Source organism: Grosmannia clavigera (genome assembly GCF_000143105.1).
Source record: "Grosmannia clavigera kw1407 unplaced genomic scaffold GCSC_168, whole genome shotgun sequence".
Taxonomy (NCBI): Eukaryota; Fungi; Ascomycota; class Sordariomycetes; order Ophiostomatales; family Ophiostomataceae; genus Leptographium; species Leptographium clavigerum.
In genome coordinates, this window is record NW_014040771.1 from 584850 (window position 1) to 604562 (window position 19713).

A 19713-nucleotide genomic window follows, 5' to 3' on the forward strand; every position below is an offset into this window, starting at 1 on the left:
GTCTTGGCTTCTCGTGTCCACCTCTGCAGCTCTGCTGCTGCCACGACACACACTAACCGTCCTAGCGGGTTTTGATCACGTCCCCCAACTGCAGACCCGGTACGATGGGCAAGTGAAGATCAGCGCCTTACCGGAAACACGTCCGACATTGACCTTCTGCGGCTCCTCTGTCCGCCTCTTCCGTCGTATGTCCAGGTGGCCCTGACCGTCTTCGGCATGCAGATCTCGCGTCTCGGGGCATCGTCAATATCGCCTCTCTCTCAGCTGCGCTGAACATGCAGATGCCAGCAGGTCAACTGATGGTCTAAAGACCCCACCCGTAGTTTTCAAGCTGTTTCTTGCTCCATGGCCAATCTGGCCGATGTGACGTCTGTAGGCTCCACCACTAACGCTTGCATAAGTAAGCATTTCTTCCTGTTTATTTTCCATCTTAGCTGGTCCGTTCTAGGCCTCGGCCAGGTCCTCGGACCACCGATTGCACCTTAGTGTCGCCTCTCTCTCGTATTTCGGGCCAGGGCATCACAAAGCAATGTCGCTGTTGCGCGCATAAGCCCGATTGGGTAACGTTGTGTGCGGCTGGCGACTGTAAACTCTCATGATAATCAAAGTGGTCAAGTGTTTGAAGTGTGTCAAGCGTGCCCAACGAAAACTGTAAAGTAGAAATTACTCCTCAACAAGCGATGACTTCCAACTGGGAAAGCCGTGATCGGTTTGGTATACCGGAAAAGGTAGTTCCCAGTGTTCTTAGTTGGGAAAGCGTGATGATCGCATAAATATCTCAAACAAAGGAAAGAACCAAAAGCCATCTGAACCGGACTACCGGGAACGGCAACTGGTTTTCCTACCACCGCAAGCAAACTAGACGGCGTGATAGTTTCCAAGGCGAAGAGAATTTGGCTAGTATTACACAATCGGCCGATGAAAGAAAGCAGAAGTGAGTTGGACAATTCACAGGACTGCAATGTGAACGTGTCACCATTTCCAGTCTGTTCTCCTGTCAGGGCTCGACGTGAGAATAAGCTCAGAAGGCCGAGCAGGTAAAGTAGCTCATAAGCGTCGCCGACTCTCAAGGAAATCTCGGTATGTTTTTACCTCTCTATGGAAGCAAATTCACTGGCTGATAATCGCTCCAGAAAACGACGAGCTTGAAATAAGGTCAGAATGCTTGACGCGCATTGCAAGCATGGAATGCCCCCTTCAGAGTTGAAAATGGAAACCGCATTCGCTGGCTTTGTCCTTTAGTCTCTGTTTGATCGTGCCTTCTGTCTTCAACAGCAACTACAAAAATGAAAACAGCCCACTAAGCCATCCTGAAAGATGCCATCTGTCTACGCAGCATCGCAGGTTACCTGTGAGGTCATCCTACGTCCACCATTCCGCCAGTATCATTAGCCAATCTAATATACATACGTTATTATTATTCCTAAACAACCTATCCGGCATGGGGGCGCAGCATTCGGTAGAGCGGACTGTACGGGACTTTCGCGGAAAGCCATACGATGAGGAGACCCTGAGGAAGCTCAACAAAATATTTCGTACAAAGACCCGGCGAGAGCTCATAACGGTGTATGGAATGTGGCCAGGGAAAAAGGCAAGGACCAACGCCGTCGTGCGCGTGATGTCAAGTGGCGCCAACAACAAGCCCACGAATCGGTCCATATGGCCTTAAGAATTGACAACACTGAGGCCAACATTACGTTTGAAAACGGAAACCCAGTGTGGGCCAACTGTGTCAATGAACAACGAAGCCTCCCGCTTGCCATTGTGAAACCCGAGACCCTCCAGCAGCTTGTTGGCATCCTGACTGATGCACACCGACTTGGGCACCGTGTGCACGCCGCTGGCTCTGGACATTCATTCTCGGACATCACGAATTGTGACAACGCCGTGCTGGTGAGCATGCAACTTCTCCGGCGTCTATCCATGGTCGATAACGGGGAGGATGGCATCGTTGCCATTACACCACCAACCTCCATATCACCAAATGACGACGCCAGGGCACGGTTTAATGCCATCGTATCTCGCTTGAGAGACCCAGGAGATACGGCCAACCGCAGTCGCAAGCTGGCCCGGGTTCAGGCTGGCATCACAATACGAGATCTCAACACAGAGCTGGACAACCGCAATCTTTCGCTTCTCAATATGGGAGGCTATGATGGACAAACCTTGGCTGGTGCCATGTCCACGGCCACTCATGGCTCTGGTATCACGTACGGACCTTTACCTAGCTTTGTGCGTGCGATTGTGCTCGTTTCTGAGAATGGTACTGTCTACCAGATCGAGCCCGGCGACAACAGCGTCGGAAACGGGCCACTGAGCAACTCGTCGATCTTTCCCAATGCTGTCGATGGTGTTCCAGTGGTGCTCAAGCAAGACAACGACTGGTTTCGTGCCGCTCTTGTCTCCATAGGCTGTCTCGGTGTGATATACAGCTACGTGATCGAGGTGAGAGACGCGTTTTTTATTCGCGAAATGCGCACGGCTACCAAATGGGACGACATTCGCAAAGAGCTCTTGCCAGAGCTGTGGGCTCCGGTTGCCCCAATCGTTGCAGGTGCGGACCATTTTGAACTGGTTTTAAACCCATACATGAGCTGGTCACACAGCTCTTGCATCCGAGTTGAGCGAATGCGAATGAATGGTAAGGCCAGAAAGTCGGGTGAGCGAAAGGATTGGCTAGGCGCACTCCTCGTGCAGTTCTCCATATATTCCGTGTCTGGCCTAGTCGGCCTACTCAACCGACTGCCTGTCGTCAGCCCCATTGCCATAAACAAGGCCATAGCGACACTTGTCGAGAGTGATCCCTACATTGACAAGAGTTTCCGGGTTTTCAACCTAGGTGCAGCCAATGGCATCAAGGCACAAGCACTGGAGCTTCACTGCAATGCTGCTCAATGTGTTCCGGTCATTGACAACCTCCTCACTGTTTTCAATGAAGAGGCCAAGCGTCACAACTGGTACATGGCAGGTCCCTTGGGAATCCGCTTCACCGGGCCATCGGATGCATTCTTGGCTCCAGAAACGGGCAGAATGACCTGTTCAATTGAGCTGGATATGCTGGTTGGCGTCGAGACAGGAGCAAGCCTCGCACAGAGCATCAAGGAGCACGTATGTACAAACGACACTTCATCTGTCCGCGTGCATTGGGGTCTGGATCTGGGTTTAGTTACAGCCGATGATGTTCGTGCCTGGTATCCAGATTTTCCAGCTTGGCACGCAGTTTACCAACAACTGAACTCGACAGGAATGTTCAACAACAAGTTCACCGACCGTATTGGTATCAGTACACCAGATTGAACGTATCCCGTGGCCTTGGCTTGTTATATTGTGACATTGCTATAAGTATTAATACAAAACAGGGCTAGAATAACAGTATATGAAAGATTGTGTTTAGTTTTATAAAGGTCGTCCGCTCGGCATTCTATACACCATGATCCGTTTTTCCACATCAGTTTAACCCCTGACGACCAAGAATGCTCATAGGAGGAATATAGCCAATAACATGCTTGTAAACTAGGAAAGAGATCAGTGGTGGTACGTGGCGAATGGTCTTGCAGATGCAATGCTAGATGCCAAAACGCAGCCTACGCCTCTTCTTGGCCCCCACTACGGAGTAGATGCATTGGGCTATGCATAAGAAACAGGCTGACAACATACAGAAGCAGTGGAGCCTTTGAGCCCCCATCCTCCTTGCGGAGAGCACTCCATTCGTCATATAAACTATTGCTCTGTCATTGGCCGGGCCTGGAGATCGAAATCTTGTTTCCACAACCAGCCCCCCAAATCTGGAGGCAGTACCTTGACGCGTCTCCGCCTTTCTATAGAAAAAGAAAGACCGCCAGATTGCTGGTCAACTTTGACGTAACGGCTGGGTAGTTCTCCTTAGATGAATGTTAGCATAGTGCTCCAGTGTCCCTTCTCAGCAAGCTTCCATTAAGTCTCTCAATCGCAGCAGTGACTTCATCAACCAATCAATTGAATGGTTCCGTGGTGCAGTTGGTTAGCGCATCGTACTAATATTTCATTTGAAATACAATGCGAAAGTCGAGGGTTCGAGCCCCTCCGGGACCAATTTTTGCTCTTCTTCCCAGTTGGAGCCCAAAGGAGAATCCACTGATTGTCCGATCCATCTTCCTTGGCAGACTGTTCTCTTTTACGTAGTAGAGATCCGAATTGCGAAGGCTATACTCAGTACAATTAACTGAACGGCGTTCAAGTCATCGTTCTGGGGGTCAAAATCTGTCTCAGCAACGGCGGGTACATGCCTCATGCTATGACTATGTAAATATCCCTTTTAGAAGTTTGCCTCTTCGGCCAAGACGGTCCGCCGGCTTGGACATAGCACCACTACGTCGTAGGTAATAGAAGCCCGACAAGCTATTCCCCTCTACCGATAAAGGTATCGTCGTCCTGTTTCAAGCCTGCTGTGCTCTGTGTAAAAAAACAGTAATTATGGAGTAGTCCAATATTCTTTATTAAAAGTTGTAAGGGCGATTCCAATTACTCCCCTGACCAGTATGTAGTAATTAGAATGACTCTTTCGTATTGGCAGGTGTTTCCTGTTTATTTGCGCCTGTTGAGTTACGACGTAGTGGCAGACATTAACACGCAGGACTAAGCAGCGGCGCGAACAATAATACGCTATCCACCTCGAACGTGCAGGCACTATTTTTATCTTTTTTTTTTTTAAATTAAAGAAGGCATCTTATTGTCCGGTCAATTTCCCCTCTTATTGCCTTTCCCACCACCACAATCAGCCTGCTGCCTCGCTTGCCTAGCGCCGTAAGCAGCCTGCCGCCCCAAATGGCCGAGCCAACGATCACAGAAGACTACCTCGAAAACACGCTGCGAGAAAAGCTGCAGGCTCAGCACGTCAAGGTTACTGACGTCTCAGGTATGACGGCACAGAAGATGTCCCGCTGCCCTGCACCAAAAAGCTCCCTCTGCTCACTTCCTCTCCCCCAGGCGGCTGTGGCCAGGCTTTTACGGCCGTCATCGTCTCGCCCTCTTTTAACGCCCTCAACTCCCTCAAGCGCCACCGCCTCGTCAACGCCACGCTGCGCGATGAGATTGCCCGCATCCACGCCTGGAGCGCAAAGTGCCAGACTCCCGACGAGTGGTCTCGCGATCAGAGCAAGGGCGATGTTGCCATGCAGGGCGCCTGAAGCTGTGGCAGGGGAGCAATGAGCCCACAATGTGCATATCAGCCGAGTATGGATGCTGCAACCTTTCCTTTCGGTTCTATATAGAGAATACGCATATCGTCAAGCAAGAAGGAGGGCGCTGTCTTCCACGTCAAATTGCGTCGTTCGCCCCGTACGTTCTCTAATATATAAATGAAGCAAGTTGACGAACGACTCCGGATGCTTCCTCAGTGAGACATAACCTCGACCGGGTGGTGGCCTTCGGCTGCGCCAGCCGGCTTGTCAGAGTCGACATCCATCTCGTCACCACCCTCTCCTTCGCCCTCCTCCTCCTCCTCAATCTCGTCTTCGCTCTCGCCCTCAATGTCGACACTGCCGTCTTCTGAGATATCATCCTCCTCGCCATTCTCCGCCGCCTCTTCAGTACCAGCCATGGCAGCATCCTCGCCCACCTTTGTTGCCTCCCCGGCAGTGGGAACCTCTTCCTCCTCCTCCTCCTCTGCTTCGTCTGCACCATACTCCTCCTCATCTGCCACCAGGTCGGCCTCAGGCTGCTCGGGCGGAAATTCCGCCGGTGCGGACGCGTCCGAATCCCTGGATCTAGAGTCAGCATGGGCGAGGTCTGAGACGGGAGAGAGGGGGCTGCGCACCACTTGATGCCAAACCGGGTGACACGTGGCTTCTCGGCCAGCACATTTCGCCGGATGTGGTCGACGAGCGGCTTCGCCGGCGGATCGGCGTTCAGTTCGTCCGAGTCGTACTCGTTGTTGACGTAGTAGCCCACGCGGACAAACTCGCGGTCGTCGTACGCGCACGTCAGGAGGATCACCGTGACGCCCAGGATCTCCGCATCCGGGATGCGCTTCATGTCTGGCGGATCGGCCTCGAAAATGAACTTGTTGACGCCGACCGGGATGGGACCGACGAGGAGCGAGTCCAGCTCTTGGTCATACTGGTCACTGTAATGGCGGTGTGAGAAGGACAGTCGGCGAGGGAGACGGTGAAGCCGGACAACCAAGACACTTACGATGTGGCCGAGCCCACGTACGTGAGCTTCCATTCGAGATCTAGGCAGGGCAAATTAGTATGTCGGCCGACACGCCTTTCCATTTAAGAGGAGACAAATCACCGGATCGCATACCCTTTTCGAGCTGCTCGAGGCACTCGAATGTGATCTCAAATTCGTACTTGTCCGTAAACCGCGCTGGGTTGTTGAGGACTTTGACTTCCAAAAGCGACACGATTGACATGATTGCGAGAGACGGGTTGAAAAGTTGCCGGAGGCCTGGCCAAGAGAGAGGGAGAGAGAGTGAAAGAGGGCGGGAAAGAGTGAAGGGGACAGAGTGACAGAAGATGTTGTTCGAGCAGACTAGTTTTCAGGCTTGTTTTTTTTCGGAGATGGCAACGTAGTGGAGCAGAGCCCAAACACAAGCAACAGCGAATGGAGAAGATAAGCCGGTCGGGTATTGACAAACAGACTAATGATATGAACGCAAGGACGGGCGGCAGCGGAGCTCCTGGCTTGTAAGTGGCTAGTGCTGCTGCGAAGGTCGAAAACGCGGTCGCCGCCAGGAAAATAGGTCTCAGGCGCGTTGAGTGGTCTCAGGTCCCTCCTCGACCTCTCGACGCGCCTGGCGGCACGGCGGGGTGACACTAGCTTATGTCAGCCAGAGCCCTCTCTTTCCACAACTCGGATGGTGGCTGGCCGGCCTGTTGGCCTGTACGTCACAAGTTTCGGCACTAGTCTTCATCGGCACTAGCCCCGTTTGAGCATGCAGCTTTTTTCCCAAGCAAACTTTCTTTCAAAATGCGACGTGCAAACAGCCGTCCTCGGCTTGAAACACGCATACAGCAACAGAAGGCGAAGTGAGGCACGCCGTCCCCTGCTACCCACCACCCGCATCGTTTGTGATTGTCCCTGTCATTGTTTTTCTTTTCTTTTTCTTGTTCTCTTTCCTGCCTGCCAGAGGCGTTCGCTCTCGAATCCGATTGTCGCCATTGCCAACGACCGTTGTCTAGAGCTCCATTTTCTGTCGCCTGTCGAACGTGTCGTGTTTCCATAACCCCCTTGCACCTCCCTTTCTTCCCAGCCGGCGACAATTTTGCGCCTTACCGATGTGGATTTGTCTTCTTTGTGCTGGGGTATCCGTCTGAAAGCTGCCAGGCGCTTCTTCTGTTGGCCAGCCTTTTTCTTCCTGTTTCTAGCCCGAGTCGGCGCTCGCTATTCTTCGTTTCCAGAGGCGCATGTGAGCGAGAAACCTCCCCATCCGAAGAGCCAGCTCGAAGTGCCTTTAATATCAGTCTCTCTGGCTCTCTGTCTTCATCTCCTCCTCTTTGCTCACTACTGTCGCGCCGTGTCTAGTGTCCTCGGCCATCTTTTCATCGCGTCCGAAACAAAGAAGAACAGAAATAGATCTACCACCCACGCGGCCATGGCCTCGAGCCTTTCCGAAACAGATGCTGCCCAGCAGGACGCAGCTTGGGCAGAGAGTACTGGTGATGAGACGGCTGGGGAGGAACAGATCCGGCCTTCTGATAGGCCGCTTAGCGACAGACAAGATCAAGATCCTGATGATTCTGCTGCTGCAGACACTGATGTCTCTGGTGACTTTCCTTCTCATACCGCTGGTGCAGATGGCTCATCTGAATACGATCCCGGGGCGGTGGTGGTGCCGGCTGTAGAGGCCGTCTTCGATGCTGAGCCCGAGGCTGTCGCCACTGGCGACGAGTCAGCAGAGCCTGAACGCGTGCCTGTTCCCGCGGCGAAGAAGCCCAAGGCCGTTGGAGGCTTCTTGGTGGGAGACTCGGACTCGGAAGACGACGAAGACACTCCTGCCGCTGCCGCTAACGGCCAGTACGGTCTTGCATACCCTCTTCCTCAGGGCGACGGCCAGTCATCCCTTAATGCCCCTGCCTCTGTGCCGGATGCCGATGGCAATGATTCATATGACCCTTCTCTGTCCACGCAAACAACGATGGCTGGCGTGCTGACGGTACCGATACCAGCACCTGCACCTGCATCTGCACCTGCACCGCAGCCGGCTGCTTTCCCCTCCTCCGCTGCTGTTCTTGATGCTGGCGGCCGTCTGGAGGCGCGTATCGCTGACGATCCGCGGGGATCTGTGGACTCGTGGCTTGCCCTGATTAGCGAATATCGCCAAAACAACAGATTCGAAGATGCCCGATCTGCATTCAGGCGCTTTTTGGACGTCTTTCCCCAGGCTGTATGTCTCCCCTGTCTCCATCCCGGTTCTCTTGTCTGCCCTTCTCCCTGACTTACATTGTACAACAGGCCGAAGTATGGATCGACAACATCGAAATGGAGCTAGAGCTGGACAACTTTGCTGCGGCCGAGGACCTCTTCGCCAGATCGCTCACCAAGGTGCTCAACGTCCCGCTCTGGGTGGTGTACCTCGACTACGTTCGCCGACGCAACAACCTGCTAGGTGACAACGCCGAAGAGGCGCGGAAGGTCGTCAGCCGGGCATACGAATTCGTTCTCGACAATGTCGGTCTCGACAAGGACGCCGGGAGGGTCTGGCAGGATTATGTGCAGTTCATCCGCTCGGCTCCGGGCACGATCGGTGGTGCCGGCTGGCAGGATCAACAGAAAATGGACCAGCTGAGGAAGGCCTTTCGACGGGCAACCTGCATCCCCATATCCAACGTCAACCAGCTGTGGAAGGAGTACGACCAATTCGAGATGGGCCTCAACAAGATCACTGGCCGCAAATTCCTGGCCGAGCGATCGCCAGCCTACATGTCGGCCAAGAGCGCCAACACGGCATTGGAGAACCTGACACGCGGCCTCAGTCGCACCACGATTCCCCGGCTGCCACCGCTCGCAGGGTTTGACGGATATCCGGAGTACATGGCGCAGGTGGAGCTGTGGAAGCGGTGGATTGCGTGGGAGAGATCGGACCCTCTCGACCTCGGCCCTGACGAACCGGACGTTCTGAAGGCGCGCATTCTTTACTGCTACAAGCAGGCTCTCATGCCGTTGCGGTTCTGGCCGGAGCTGTGGGTTGAGGCGGCCGAGTGGTGCTTCGCCAACGATGTGAAGGAGTCTGGAAATGACAAGGGCATCGATTTTCTTGTCGATGGCATCGCGGCCAATCCCGAGAGCATCCTGCTGGCCTTGAAGCACGCCGACCGCATCGAATCGACGTATCCTGTGGAGGAGGGTGACGAAGCCAAGATTGCCCGCGGCCTGGCCGTGCGAGTGCCCTACGACAAGATTATACAGACGCTGCGCGACCTACACAAATCTCTGCAGGATCGGGAAAAGGCTGAGATTGCACGGTTAGAGGAGGCCATGGCTCCCGCCGGCACACAGAACACACAGAACGATGACGACTATGGGAACGACGAGGACGACGAACAACAGGGGGGGAATGGGCACGCTGGTGACGAAGAGCGGGAAAGGAAGATCGCGTTCACCCGGCAGGCCTTTGCAGCACAGATGGACCTAGTGTCGAAATGTCTAACGCACGTCTGGATTGCCCTCGCGCGCGCGATGCGGCGGATACAAGGCAAAGGCAGCCCACAGGGCCCGCTTGGGGGTATGCGCCAGGTGTTCTATGAGGCTCGCAAAGGAGGACGTCTCAAGAGTGACATTTACGTTGCCATTGCCAAGATGGAGTGGAAGTGCTACAACGACAAAGCGGGCGGCAAGATTCTGGAACGTGGGTCGAAGTTGTTCCCCGAGGATGCATACTTTATGATAGAGTACATCAAGTACTTGATCGCTCATGGCGACAACACAAGTAAGTGGCCGCTCTCCTTCGCTCTGTTTGCGTTTGTCTGACACGATAGACTCGCGAGTCGTGTTCGAAACGTGTGTCAACCGGCTTGCCCAGAAGCCGGAAACGGTGCACAAGGCCAAGCCGCTATTGGCTTACATGCACAAGCGAGAGGCTGAATACGGCGACCTCTCACGTGTGATTGAGCTGGAGAAGCGCATGGCAGAGCTGTATCCCGACGATCCGAAGCTGGCCCTGTTCAGCAAGCGTTTCGCGACCGAGAAGTTCGACCCAGCCGGTGCCCGCATCATCATCTCGCCAGCCGCACAGCTGCGTCCACCTCGCGGTATCATGCCGTCAGTAGAGAAGCCAGCGTCTCTTCGCAACAGCCCCATGCCGGGTGGCCTGTCTCTGCGACAGCCTAATAGCCCACGCATGAGTCTCATGGCAGCCTCCACGAACTCGCCGAAGCGGCCGTTCCCGACGGACGACTTCGACGACAGCAACCCGCCCCGGAAGATGCTCAGGGGCGCCGACCAGCGCGAATTTGTGCGAGGCGAGTCTCCTCTGAAAGGAGCGGCCGGACGACGTTTGGACCAGCAGCGCCGACTGCACGGCCAGGGTTCCGGATACGGGGCCATGTCCTCGGCTGCTGCTCCGCCGGCTCCTCTGCCAACTATGGTGACCTTTTTGCTGGGACAGCTGCCACCGGCTGCGCTGTACAATGGCATACGCTGTGCGCCCATTGGCCTGGTGCAATTGCTTCGGGAGACCGATATTGACCCCAACACCTGGGAGCCCGGCCGGAAGAACGCCTCGAAGCAGGCAAGACAGCAATTTGGTCGTCATGGAGCCGGTCCAGGACACGCTCGTCAGGTGTCTTCTGACTTTGCCCACTACCGCGGCAGCCGGAACTCGCCGGCTCCTTCTGGAGGGTATCGGCAGCCGTCTCTGCGGCCGGACGAGGCATATGAGCCGCCTCCGCCGTCGCTGGGAGCCGTCCCTGCCGTTTATCCAGGTCAGTACGGAGCGCCGCCACCGCAGCAGTTTGAAGGCGGCCAGCAATGGCCGGCAGCAGCGCCACCTGCGGGCTACGGCGTTCCGTCGTATCCGCAGCAGGCGCCGCCACCGGGCCAGTACGGCAACTTTCGGTATCAATAGGCGCAACCGGCTGGTTAGTTTCCACGGCTGTCTGGCCTGGTGCAGGAGCTTCGTCCGTCTTGAGCATGCAGCAATGGAGTTATGTTGTGCTTTGGCCAAAGGAAAGGTGCGGGTTGGTATGTAATTTGGATTTATCAAAGCAAGTGCGGAAGAATAGTGTGTGGCATGGTATGGCAGATCCGATGCATTTTCATCGAATATATTTAGTAACCCAAGAATTTCTTGGCACAGGTCTAGAAGCATCAGCTTAGATTTAAGGGAAAATGCAACCGTATCGATCCTGCAAACAGCCAGAGCCTAGGTCCGCGATCGAAACTATTGTTTGCCCAGGATGCAATAGGCCTGTCTGCCTATGGCCCTGTCTCCCTGTCTCGGGAGGAAGGCACCGCTTACCTGTTAATATTCGGAGAATATTCAATAGCTGTAATGTAGGCATCGTACGGCGGTCCTATCGGCCCTTCTCAGCGAGCTGCAACAGTGCGAGCACCCCCTCTTTGATTTACTACGAAGAGCACACTTTCAAATAGATGAAATCCGTTTCTCGAGATCGTTCATGGAGCCTGAGAATTATGCCGTGCCTGTATTTGAGCTTGCATAGTCATAGTAATATAGAAAGTATCACCTGCCAAGGCATCTCAAAATCAGCAGCCACCAAGCGACACAGTACTGATTCTAGTAATAAAAAAAGGGCCATAAATCCTTCCCCTACAGATGCGTGTGTCACCACAGAACCTTGATTGTCGACATCAGGCCATTTGCCTGTACCTGTAGACTTCCTACTCATTCTCTTATTCATCTCCATGTCCCATTGTGTTTCACGATACTGACAAACGCAGCGGCCAGGTCGCTCTTTCCTCATTGAGCTGCTCGCTCTTGCCTTTATGATCTTTATTACATATACATAAATATCCACCACCTCTCCCTTCTCCTATCTCTCCCTCTCTCTCTCTCTCTTCTCTTCCCAGCCCATCTCTCTCTTCAAGTCACTGGCACAACGTTTCACCTTGAAAAAAAAAAAAAATGTATTGACAAAATAATCTGACTTTCATTTGCGCCGTCTCGATATAGAAGTGCGCTTCATCGTTTCCTCAGATCTCTCTAGATCCTGAAATCAAGACAAGTTATTTCCTAGTCTTGTGGCTATATAGCCGTCCGCCTCTGCTCACTTTCTGCTACTTTCGCCTGCCTAAGTCTTCACCCACCAGCTCACCTTCACAATTTCTCAGTCCAGTCCTGCAAATTACGAGAGTCATATTCACTCTCTCCTCTCACTACAACCTGAAAACTGCAAAATTTGCTTCAGGTAAGTCCTTTTACAGCCTTTTTGCTTGAGGATCAACTCAAGTACAGTCATTTCTCTATTGTCAACTTCTTCTCTATCCTGAATACCAAACTTCTCGTCTCACCTAACTTCCTACATCTCTCACCATACACTGCATTTCCTTGTCCTTATCGCTACTGAGACTATACTTCTCATCCCGATCACCGTTTTTTTGATAAAGCGTCAATCTTGATTTGAGCTCATCTAGTTTTCGGATAGCATCTAGCAATCATGGATCCTGGCCCATCGCACAGTCGCCGTCCGTCTCAGGGCGGTTCGAAAGTGGGCGGACCTTCGGACGGTTCTCCTCAAAGCCGCCGTCCCTCTGTCAGCGGCTCTCAGCCTCCATCCCCCGGGCCTGCCGCCCAAGGACAGTTCCCTCCGGGTCTTGGATATGACCCAGCACGGGCTCCTCTTGACGAGGCCAAGCGCAGGGCCAAGGAGATGCCTTCACGCATCGACCTGCCCGCAGATGCGTACAGCCTGGTGAGTTTAAGTCGGGGTTTTTAGTCCTTCTTACACCGTGTATATTAACCTGTGTGTTTAATCGTAGGCTAAAATGCCGACACCGTATGCTCGTCGCCCTGGATACAACACCGTCGACAAGCCTGTGAATCTTAGAATCAACCAGTACCGCGTTGAACAGGCTGCGAACATCAAGGTGTTCCAATACGCAGTAAGTACCTATATCCTATTTGAACTCCCTCTTCCTATTATCGCCTTCTAACAACTTCTTCAAGTTCACGGTCAAGCCAGAGCCGCTCAAGAATGTTGTCTACAAGAAATGCTGGTCCTCTCATAGATTTCAGCAGAAGTTGGAGAAATACAGCAAGTCCTGGTTGTATGATGGGAGAAACCTCGTCTGGTAAGCTTGCAGAGCCCCCCGCTGTGATTCTTCTCCAGTAGCTAATTAGATTAGGTCGATCAATGATATGAAAGAGCCCATCCAAATCGAAATCGATCTCGACGAGGAAAAGGGGCGAGTGCCTCGACCCGGAAAAGAGGACAAACAGTTCATTATCCTCAAGCAAACGAGCACGATTTACCTCTCGTCTCTAATTGCGTACCTTCGCGGTACAGCTAGCTGGGACACCCATGTGCTCGAATGCATGAACTTTTTCGACCATGCACTGCGTCAGAAGCCTAGCACATACATGACAGCCATTCGACGGAACTTTTATCACCCCAACGCGCCTCGCCGGGATCTTGATGGCGTAGTGTATGCTGCCAAGGGCATCTATGCCGCATTCCGACTGTCGGAGTCCATCCGGACCGGCGGCTCCGGCCTTGGCATCAATGTTGATGTTGCCAACACCACGTTCTGGCGAGAACAGACATTGGACAATCTTGTCATGAAATTCTTGAATACAGCGGGAGAGAAGTGGCACGCCAGCAGCCATCTGGATGCCATGAACCTCCTGAAGCCAGTTCAGTCCAAGTTCAACTTGAAGCTCAAAGAGGCTGCAAAGTCTGATGCATTCGTCAGCCTGCGCAAGCTGCACAAGCTTCGCTTCAAGGTATTTCATCGCGGCAAGACAAATGATGAGAAAACCTATTCCATCGCTCGCTTCGCCTGGGATTCCAAATACCAGTTTGAGGGCGCCACTGCCAGAAATGTGACTTTCACCAACAACAAGACTGGAGAGACTCGAAGCATTGCCGACCACTACTTGAAGCAGTATGATATTCATCTTCGCTACCCCAACTACCCGGTGGTCGAAACTCTTCGCGATGGAGCCTTCCCTTTGGAAGTCTGTCAGATCATTCCCTGGCAGCGGTATCCTTACAAGCTGACGCCCGCCCAAACATCTGACATGATTCGATTTGCTGTCACTCGCCCGGCCGAGCGTTCGAAGAGCATTGCAGAGAATGTGGCCAAGCTTGGATGGGGAAGTGACGAATATCTTCGTGACTTTGGTATTCGCGTCAATCCCAGCATGACTCAGGTTCAGGGCAGGCTGTTGCAGGCTCCCAGTGTGGCCTACAAAAACGGAGTTGCCAAACCAGGCACGACCGGCCGCTGGGACTTGCGCCAAAAGATCTTGCACATCAACAACAAAGATCGCCCGCTGACCAACTGGGGTTTCGTCATCGTTGACAACTGCGTCGACATGGCTGCCGCGAGCAACTTTGTCCGTGTTTTCACAAAGACATACAAGGATCACGGTGGGTTGGTGACAAAGCCGCCGCATATGACCAGGTTTCCGAGAGACAAGCCTCTCGACGAGGTCTACTTCGAAGCGTACAACGCAACGGTGAATGCGAATGGCGGCCAGCATCCGGTGATGATGTTTTTTGTTCTCCCAACCAAGAATGCTTTCAGCTACTACCGTCTGAAGAAGAGTGGCGAATGCCGCTTTGGAATGGTCTCTCAGATGGTCGGGTCTCAGCACGTTATGAAAGCCCAGCCTCAGTACTGTTCCAATGTCTGCATGAAGGTGAACGCCAAGCTTGGAGGAACAACCTGTCGTATTCCGAAAGAAGGGAACGCTACCCGTCCGGCTTTCTTTGAGGCCCCGACCATGGTCATTGGTGTTGACATCTCTCATGGTACCACGAACGTCAAGGGTGAGTTGGAGCCGTCGATGGCGGCCATGACTGTTTCCTGGGATCGAGATGCTGCCAAGTACGCCGCATTTTGCCAGACCAATGGCTTCCGCACGGAAATTATCAGCCCTCTCAAGATGCAGGGCATGTTCAACGATGCTTTGACCAAGTGGCGCGAAGCTTTGAACTGTCGGATGCCAGAGCATGTCTACTACTTCCGCGACGGTGTATCGGAGGGAGAGTTTGGCCAAGTCATGGATTTTGAGATTGCCGAGATCAGAAAGATCTTCCGCGAGCGTTGTGGCCAGGTCCCTAAATTCACCGTCATCATCGCTACCAAACGCCATCACATCCGTTTCTTCCCCGAAGGCAGCAGTGGAGATCGCAATGGCAATCCGCTACCGGGAACCGTCGTTGAGAAGGAGGTCACACATCCCTTCCACTATGACTTCTATCTCTGCTCTCATGTTGCAATTCAGGGTACGGCACGCCCCGTTCATTACCACGTCATTCACGACGAGATCAAGCTGGAGCCGCACAAGCTGCAGAAGATGATCTATCAACAATGCTACCAATACGCGCGGTCTACGACACCAGTCTCCCTGCACCCGGCTGTGTACTATGCTCATTTGGCTGGTGATCGCGCTCGCTCGCACCAAGACATCCAGTCCGAGAAGAAAGACCCTGTGCATATCCAGAAAATGATGAACAACTGGTCCGCAAAGAATACGTCGAGCAACCAGACGCACCCGACGGGAGGGCGCCACCGCTTCTCCCTTTTGGCACGAGTATCGCCGCAGACATGAACAAACAGTTCACTCCCTACACTATGTGGTTCATCTGAGTTGTCAAATTTGTGATCAAGCTCGTCAAAGATCAGAGGGCAATGGAGAGTTCGAGACAGTCCACAGTTGCGAGGCAGAGCAGCCAGTCTTGGGGAATGAGCTTATGAAAGACAGAAAAAAAGGACGAAGAGGACTGCGCCTTTGATGGTTTGGGACTGTGTCTTCTGTTGCGAGTCGGACCACTAATCCTTGCTTGTGAGGTGGCTTTGCGAACTATAAGCAGAAGACGGGCTGCCTTACCTATACATGTTGCTTTAATCAGATAGGAACAGCGCGGAGCTGAGCTAGACAGCTCCTCCCCCAAACCCATGGAAGAGATAGGGTTGGCAGTAGCAATATACGAGTCTGCCCATTTCTCCGCCTTGACCCAATGAGATCGTTGCGAGGTCATAACCAGCAGATACACCAAGGAGAAAGATACCAATCACTACTTGTCCCAGGTGAGCACACATGTCGACCGTTCATGTTAGCACGAAGTAAAGCAAGATTGCAATTGAAACATGAAGATCAATACATTGGGTCATAGCCTCCGTTATCTGGCCTTATCTTAGAAGTATGCCCGGCCCAGCAACTCGCAAACATACAAATTTGCACTTCAAGATACATAAACAAAGTTAGACAATGCTGCCGGGCCAGCCGGTATGCATATTCTGCCTGATACTTCGCACTCGTTGCCCCCATTCAAAAAGTCATACCCTAGACCAAGTAACGACACATCGTGAATTCAAATAAGACAATAAAGAAACCAGGCAAAACGTGGAAAGCACAAAGACCAAACCCGAGCGGGACAGACAGTCGGACTCACAAGCCAGAAAGTCGTCCTCTTCAAGCACCTGCCAAAGCTAGATTACATAATATAAGCGACGTGTCCCCCGAGATAAGTAGACATGACATAGAAAGCAGTAAGGGAGCAAGTCGGGAGCGGTTGAGATATAAGAGTCCGGTGGGAGTTGGCGGATTGGCGAGATTAAAGCAGGAGCTCGTAAATCGGTAGGGATGAAACGTTGGTAATAGGACGAGAAGTGTTTGCGACAGGTGGTATCATAACGCCGAAATTAAAGTTAGACAAAACACCGAGAAATCATGTGGTTGCGGCCGTGATCGTAAGCAGAGATGAGGAAAGAGAGGGACGGCCGATTCCATTAGCCAAGATCGGTCTTGGCCGAGAAAAGGATTCACCAGCCCTTCTTTCTGGCAAAGCGCTTGTTGAGCAGGGCCAGGACCTTGGGCACGTTAAATTGGACGTATTCCAGATCCAGGTCGTCCAGATTGTCCTTCTGCATCTCCAACAGGTCGTCAAGCTTCAAATCTAGCTCCAAGAGGCCTCGGTTGCGTCCTGGAAGAGCAGTGTTAGTAAGCAAAGACAAGAATGCACGGCACGTGCAAGTGCAAATTTCATACTACCTACCTTTGTAGTGGAGAGATATGACAAAAGTGCCTGGCAGGGGACTAGTGAAGTTGAAGTAGATGTTGGCTCTCCGGTTGTCAGGCACATTGCTCTTCTGGATAACACCCTCTTTTTCCAGCTGCTGGTGCGTGAACTTGTACGGGCCGAGCACCTGCTGCTTTTGGGGCTTGCGGCGAGCTCCCTCGCTTTGGCTTCTCACATTGTGAAGATAGCTCTTGTACGTCTCCAGCTGGCCGTTCAGGTAGGTGTTGTGATCCGTGATGGTGGCGTACACCTCTGACAGCTTCGTTATCTCGGTGATGACGCCTTCTTTCAGCGAGCCCAGATGCTGCAGCTCCTGCTCCACCTCGTCGCGCAGGAGAGAGAACCCATCGGACTTGTCGGTGACCTTCATCTCCTGCAGCTGGCTAAGCAGCTCCATGGCACGGATGCCCTTGCGAACCATGACAGCGTCGTTCTTGGACGTCGCCGCTGCGTCGGCTACTCTCTCCAGACGCAATGGGCGGCGAGAGACAGACGAGCCCTGGGGGATGGATCGCATGATCTGGACAAAAACGGACTTTGCCTCCATGAAATACACCTCTTCCTGGGTGATGTCAAGAGCAGCGGTGAGGTCGTCGAGAGCGGCCTCCCAGCGGCTGAATAGCGGAAGGTTGATGACCCGATTTTCCTTCCTCGGCACTTGCGGAGGGGCTGTATTCAGGTCGGCCATGATGATGGCCAGGTGAGAGTTTGGGTCTTTGCAGAGCTCGTTGCAGTGCTTCTCGATCAGGGCGTGCATGCCGTAAACCTCGTTTAGGGTGATGGACAGCTCGAGATCCTTCTTGGATAGCGCGACGTAGTTGTCCATCTCCAGGCTCTCGTAAAAGTCCTGGACCTCGCAGAGATCGATCATAAACTTGTTGACGCGGTCCTTGTTCTGGTGGATAAAGGGTTGCAGCTTGGCCATGTACGGCTCCTTTGCGTACGACGGCTTGTTGGCAAGGTTCTGCAGCATCTTGGCAATGAGCGTCAGGGTGCGACGCGGCCGGTCAGCGGGAGTGCCATCGATGAGCATGTATGATTTGGGCGTCACAATGGCAGGGTTAATGAAGCGCAGGAAGAAGAAGCCGCCGATGAGCGTGCAGATGATCTGTTCGTTTGCGTCGGGATACTTGCGCTTGGCGAGGCTGCGGATCTGCTTGCAGATCCAGCGAATGCCATAGGGCGCCTCATCCAGGCCGTCGATGATGGTGGCCAGAAAGCCGTTTGCAATCTCGCTCAACATGGTCAAGCGCGGCTCGATGATGGCCTGAACCTGAGGGTTTTCGGCGGCCTGCTCGGCAGTGATGCCCTTGGGTAGAGAGGCAGGCAGACTGCCGGTGTCTTCTTCGATCTGGGCAACCATGCGCTCGTACACCTTGAGCGGGTTGATCTCTAGATCGAGGTCCTTGAGCTCGATCAGGCTGTTAATCCTGTCGGCAAGCACGGACTTGAGAAAGCTCTGGCCGGGACCACGCCGCGTGTAGGTGGTCATCATGCGCGAGACGGGAGTGTTGGCGCGCAGCAGCGACGAGTATTCGGGGGTGTTGTCGAACTGGTAGGTGAGGACGGACTGGAACATGGTCAGGAGCAGATGCTCTTCGCGGCTCTCGTACTGGTTTCCGTAGACGGTGAACATGACAGTCTGGAGCAGGGAGTCGATCTCGGACATGGAAACCAGGCGGCACAGGTGGGCAATATGCCTCGGCTCGGATTGTAATAAGAACATGAGGTTGCCGTACTTCTGGGTCTTGTCGTCATTGGGAAAGGCGCCGACCTGCAGCTCCGGGGTATCTTCGAGACGGCTAGCAACTTCATTTTGCTAGAAAGTAGAGGTCAGCGCAAAGCTACGGAAACACGGAAGCTCGTAGTGCAAACACGCGTCCACAGGTCCGACATACCTCCTCCAGCGCCATACGGTTCTGGATCAGCAGGGCGATTCTCGAATCGAGATAGCGCACATCCTTTTCCAGCACAAAGTTCTGCTTCGATTGGGACGAGATTTTGGCCTTGAGGTCGCGGAGTCTCTTCTGTGCTGTGGTGGGGGGAAACGGCAAGTTGTCAGCAGAGCGAGGCAGAACATCAGCAATTCGATAAGGACATACCCTTGGCAAGCTCGTCTTCGATCTCCAGGTCGGTCTCGTTTGCCGACATGGACATGTACAGGGCGGACATGGAGTACCGCTTGGACTGGCGGGCAGACCGCGAGCCATCGTAGGACGACATGGTGTTCTGTCGGGAGACGGGCTGGAACGAGGAGGAGGAGGCGGTGGAAGCTCGCGAGGGCGTATGCAACATGACAGACATGGTTTCTGGCGACACGACTCTCAGGTGTCAGCGGGCGGAAAACGAGCAGTTCGGGCGAGGGCGACAGGCCGACGATGATCGAGCAAGCGGCCGGGGCCACGCGAGGAACAGTGTAGCACGCAGTCGTTTCCGAGCAGGTTGTGGTGGCAGACAAGAGAGTGCAGGCGGGAGGAGTAGTGTATTTGAGCAGGAGGAAGAATCCAGAGACGGTCGGAGA

General features: G+C 53.5%; 6 protein-coding genes across 6 annotated transcripts; 4 read left to right on the forward strand and 2 right to left on the reverse strand.

The window, feature by feature from the left end:
* Window positions 1-1659: 1659 nt before the first annotated feature.
* Window positions 1660-3297, forward strand: CMQ_2006 (FAD-dependent oxidoreductase; the record flags this gene model as incomplete). The annotated part of the gene is made up of 1 exon (XM_014314932.1): window positions 1660-3297. The coding sequence occupies one exon, from the start codon at window positions 1660-1662 to the stop codon at window positions 3295-3297; it is 1638 nt and encodes a 545-aa protein (XP_014170407.1).
* Window positions 3298-4803: 1506 nt separating this feature from the next.
* CMQ_1947 (bola-like protein) lies at window positions 4804-5165 on the forward strand (the record flags this gene model as incomplete). Its single annotated transcript, XM_014314873.1, has 2 exons — window positions 4804-4894; window positions 4966-5165. 2 exons carry the CDS (start codon window positions 4804-4806, stop codon window positions 5163-5165), a joined length of 291 nt encoding a protein of 96 aa, XP_014170348.1.
* A 206-nt stretch (window positions 5166-5371) lies between these two features.
* Window positions 5372-6394, reverse strand: CMQ_1877 (histone chaperone; the record flags this gene model as incomplete). The annotated part of the gene is made up of 4 exons (XM_014314803.1): window positions 5372-5738; window positions 5795-6103; window positions 6172-6211; window positions 6286-6394. 4 exons carry the CDS (start codon window positions 6392-6394, stop codon window positions 5372-5374), a joined length of 825 nt encoding a protein of 274 aa, XP_014170278.1.
* A 1182-nt stretch (window positions 6395-7576) lies between these two features.
* Window positions 7577-11047, forward strand: CMQ_1878 (cfia complex component; the record flags this gene model as incomplete). The annotated part of the gene is made up of 3 exons (XM_014314804.1): window positions 7577-8368; window positions 8437-9910; window positions 9960-11047. The coding sequence occupies 3 exons, from the start codon at window positions 7577-7579 to the stop codon at window positions 11045-11047; spliced, it is 3354 nt and encodes a 1117-aa protein (XP_014170279.1).
* Window positions 11048-12599: 1552 nt separating this feature from the next.
* CMQ_1933 (eukaryotic translation initiation factor) lies at window positions 12600-15721 on the forward strand (the record flags this gene model as incomplete). Its single annotated transcript, XM_014314859.1, has 4 exons — window positions 12600-12854; window positions 12922-13044; window positions 13109-13233; window positions 13288-15721. 4 exons carry the CDS (start codon window positions 12600-12602, stop codon window positions 15719-15721), a joined length of 2937 nt encoding a protein of 978 aa, XP_014170334.1.
* A 1214-nt stretch (window positions 15722-16935) lies between these two features.
* On the reverse strand, window positions 16936-19496 carry CMQ_1881 (GTPase activating protein; the record flags this gene model as incomplete). The annotated part of the gene is made up of 4 exons (XM_014314807.1): window positions 16936-17096; window positions 17169-19011; window positions 19091-19224; window positions 19295-19496. 4 exons carry the CDS (start codon window positions 19494-19496, stop codon window positions 16936-16938), a joined length of 2340 nt encoding a protein of 779 aa, XP_014170282.1.
* Between the last annotated feature and the right edge of the window lie 217 nt (window positions 19497-19713).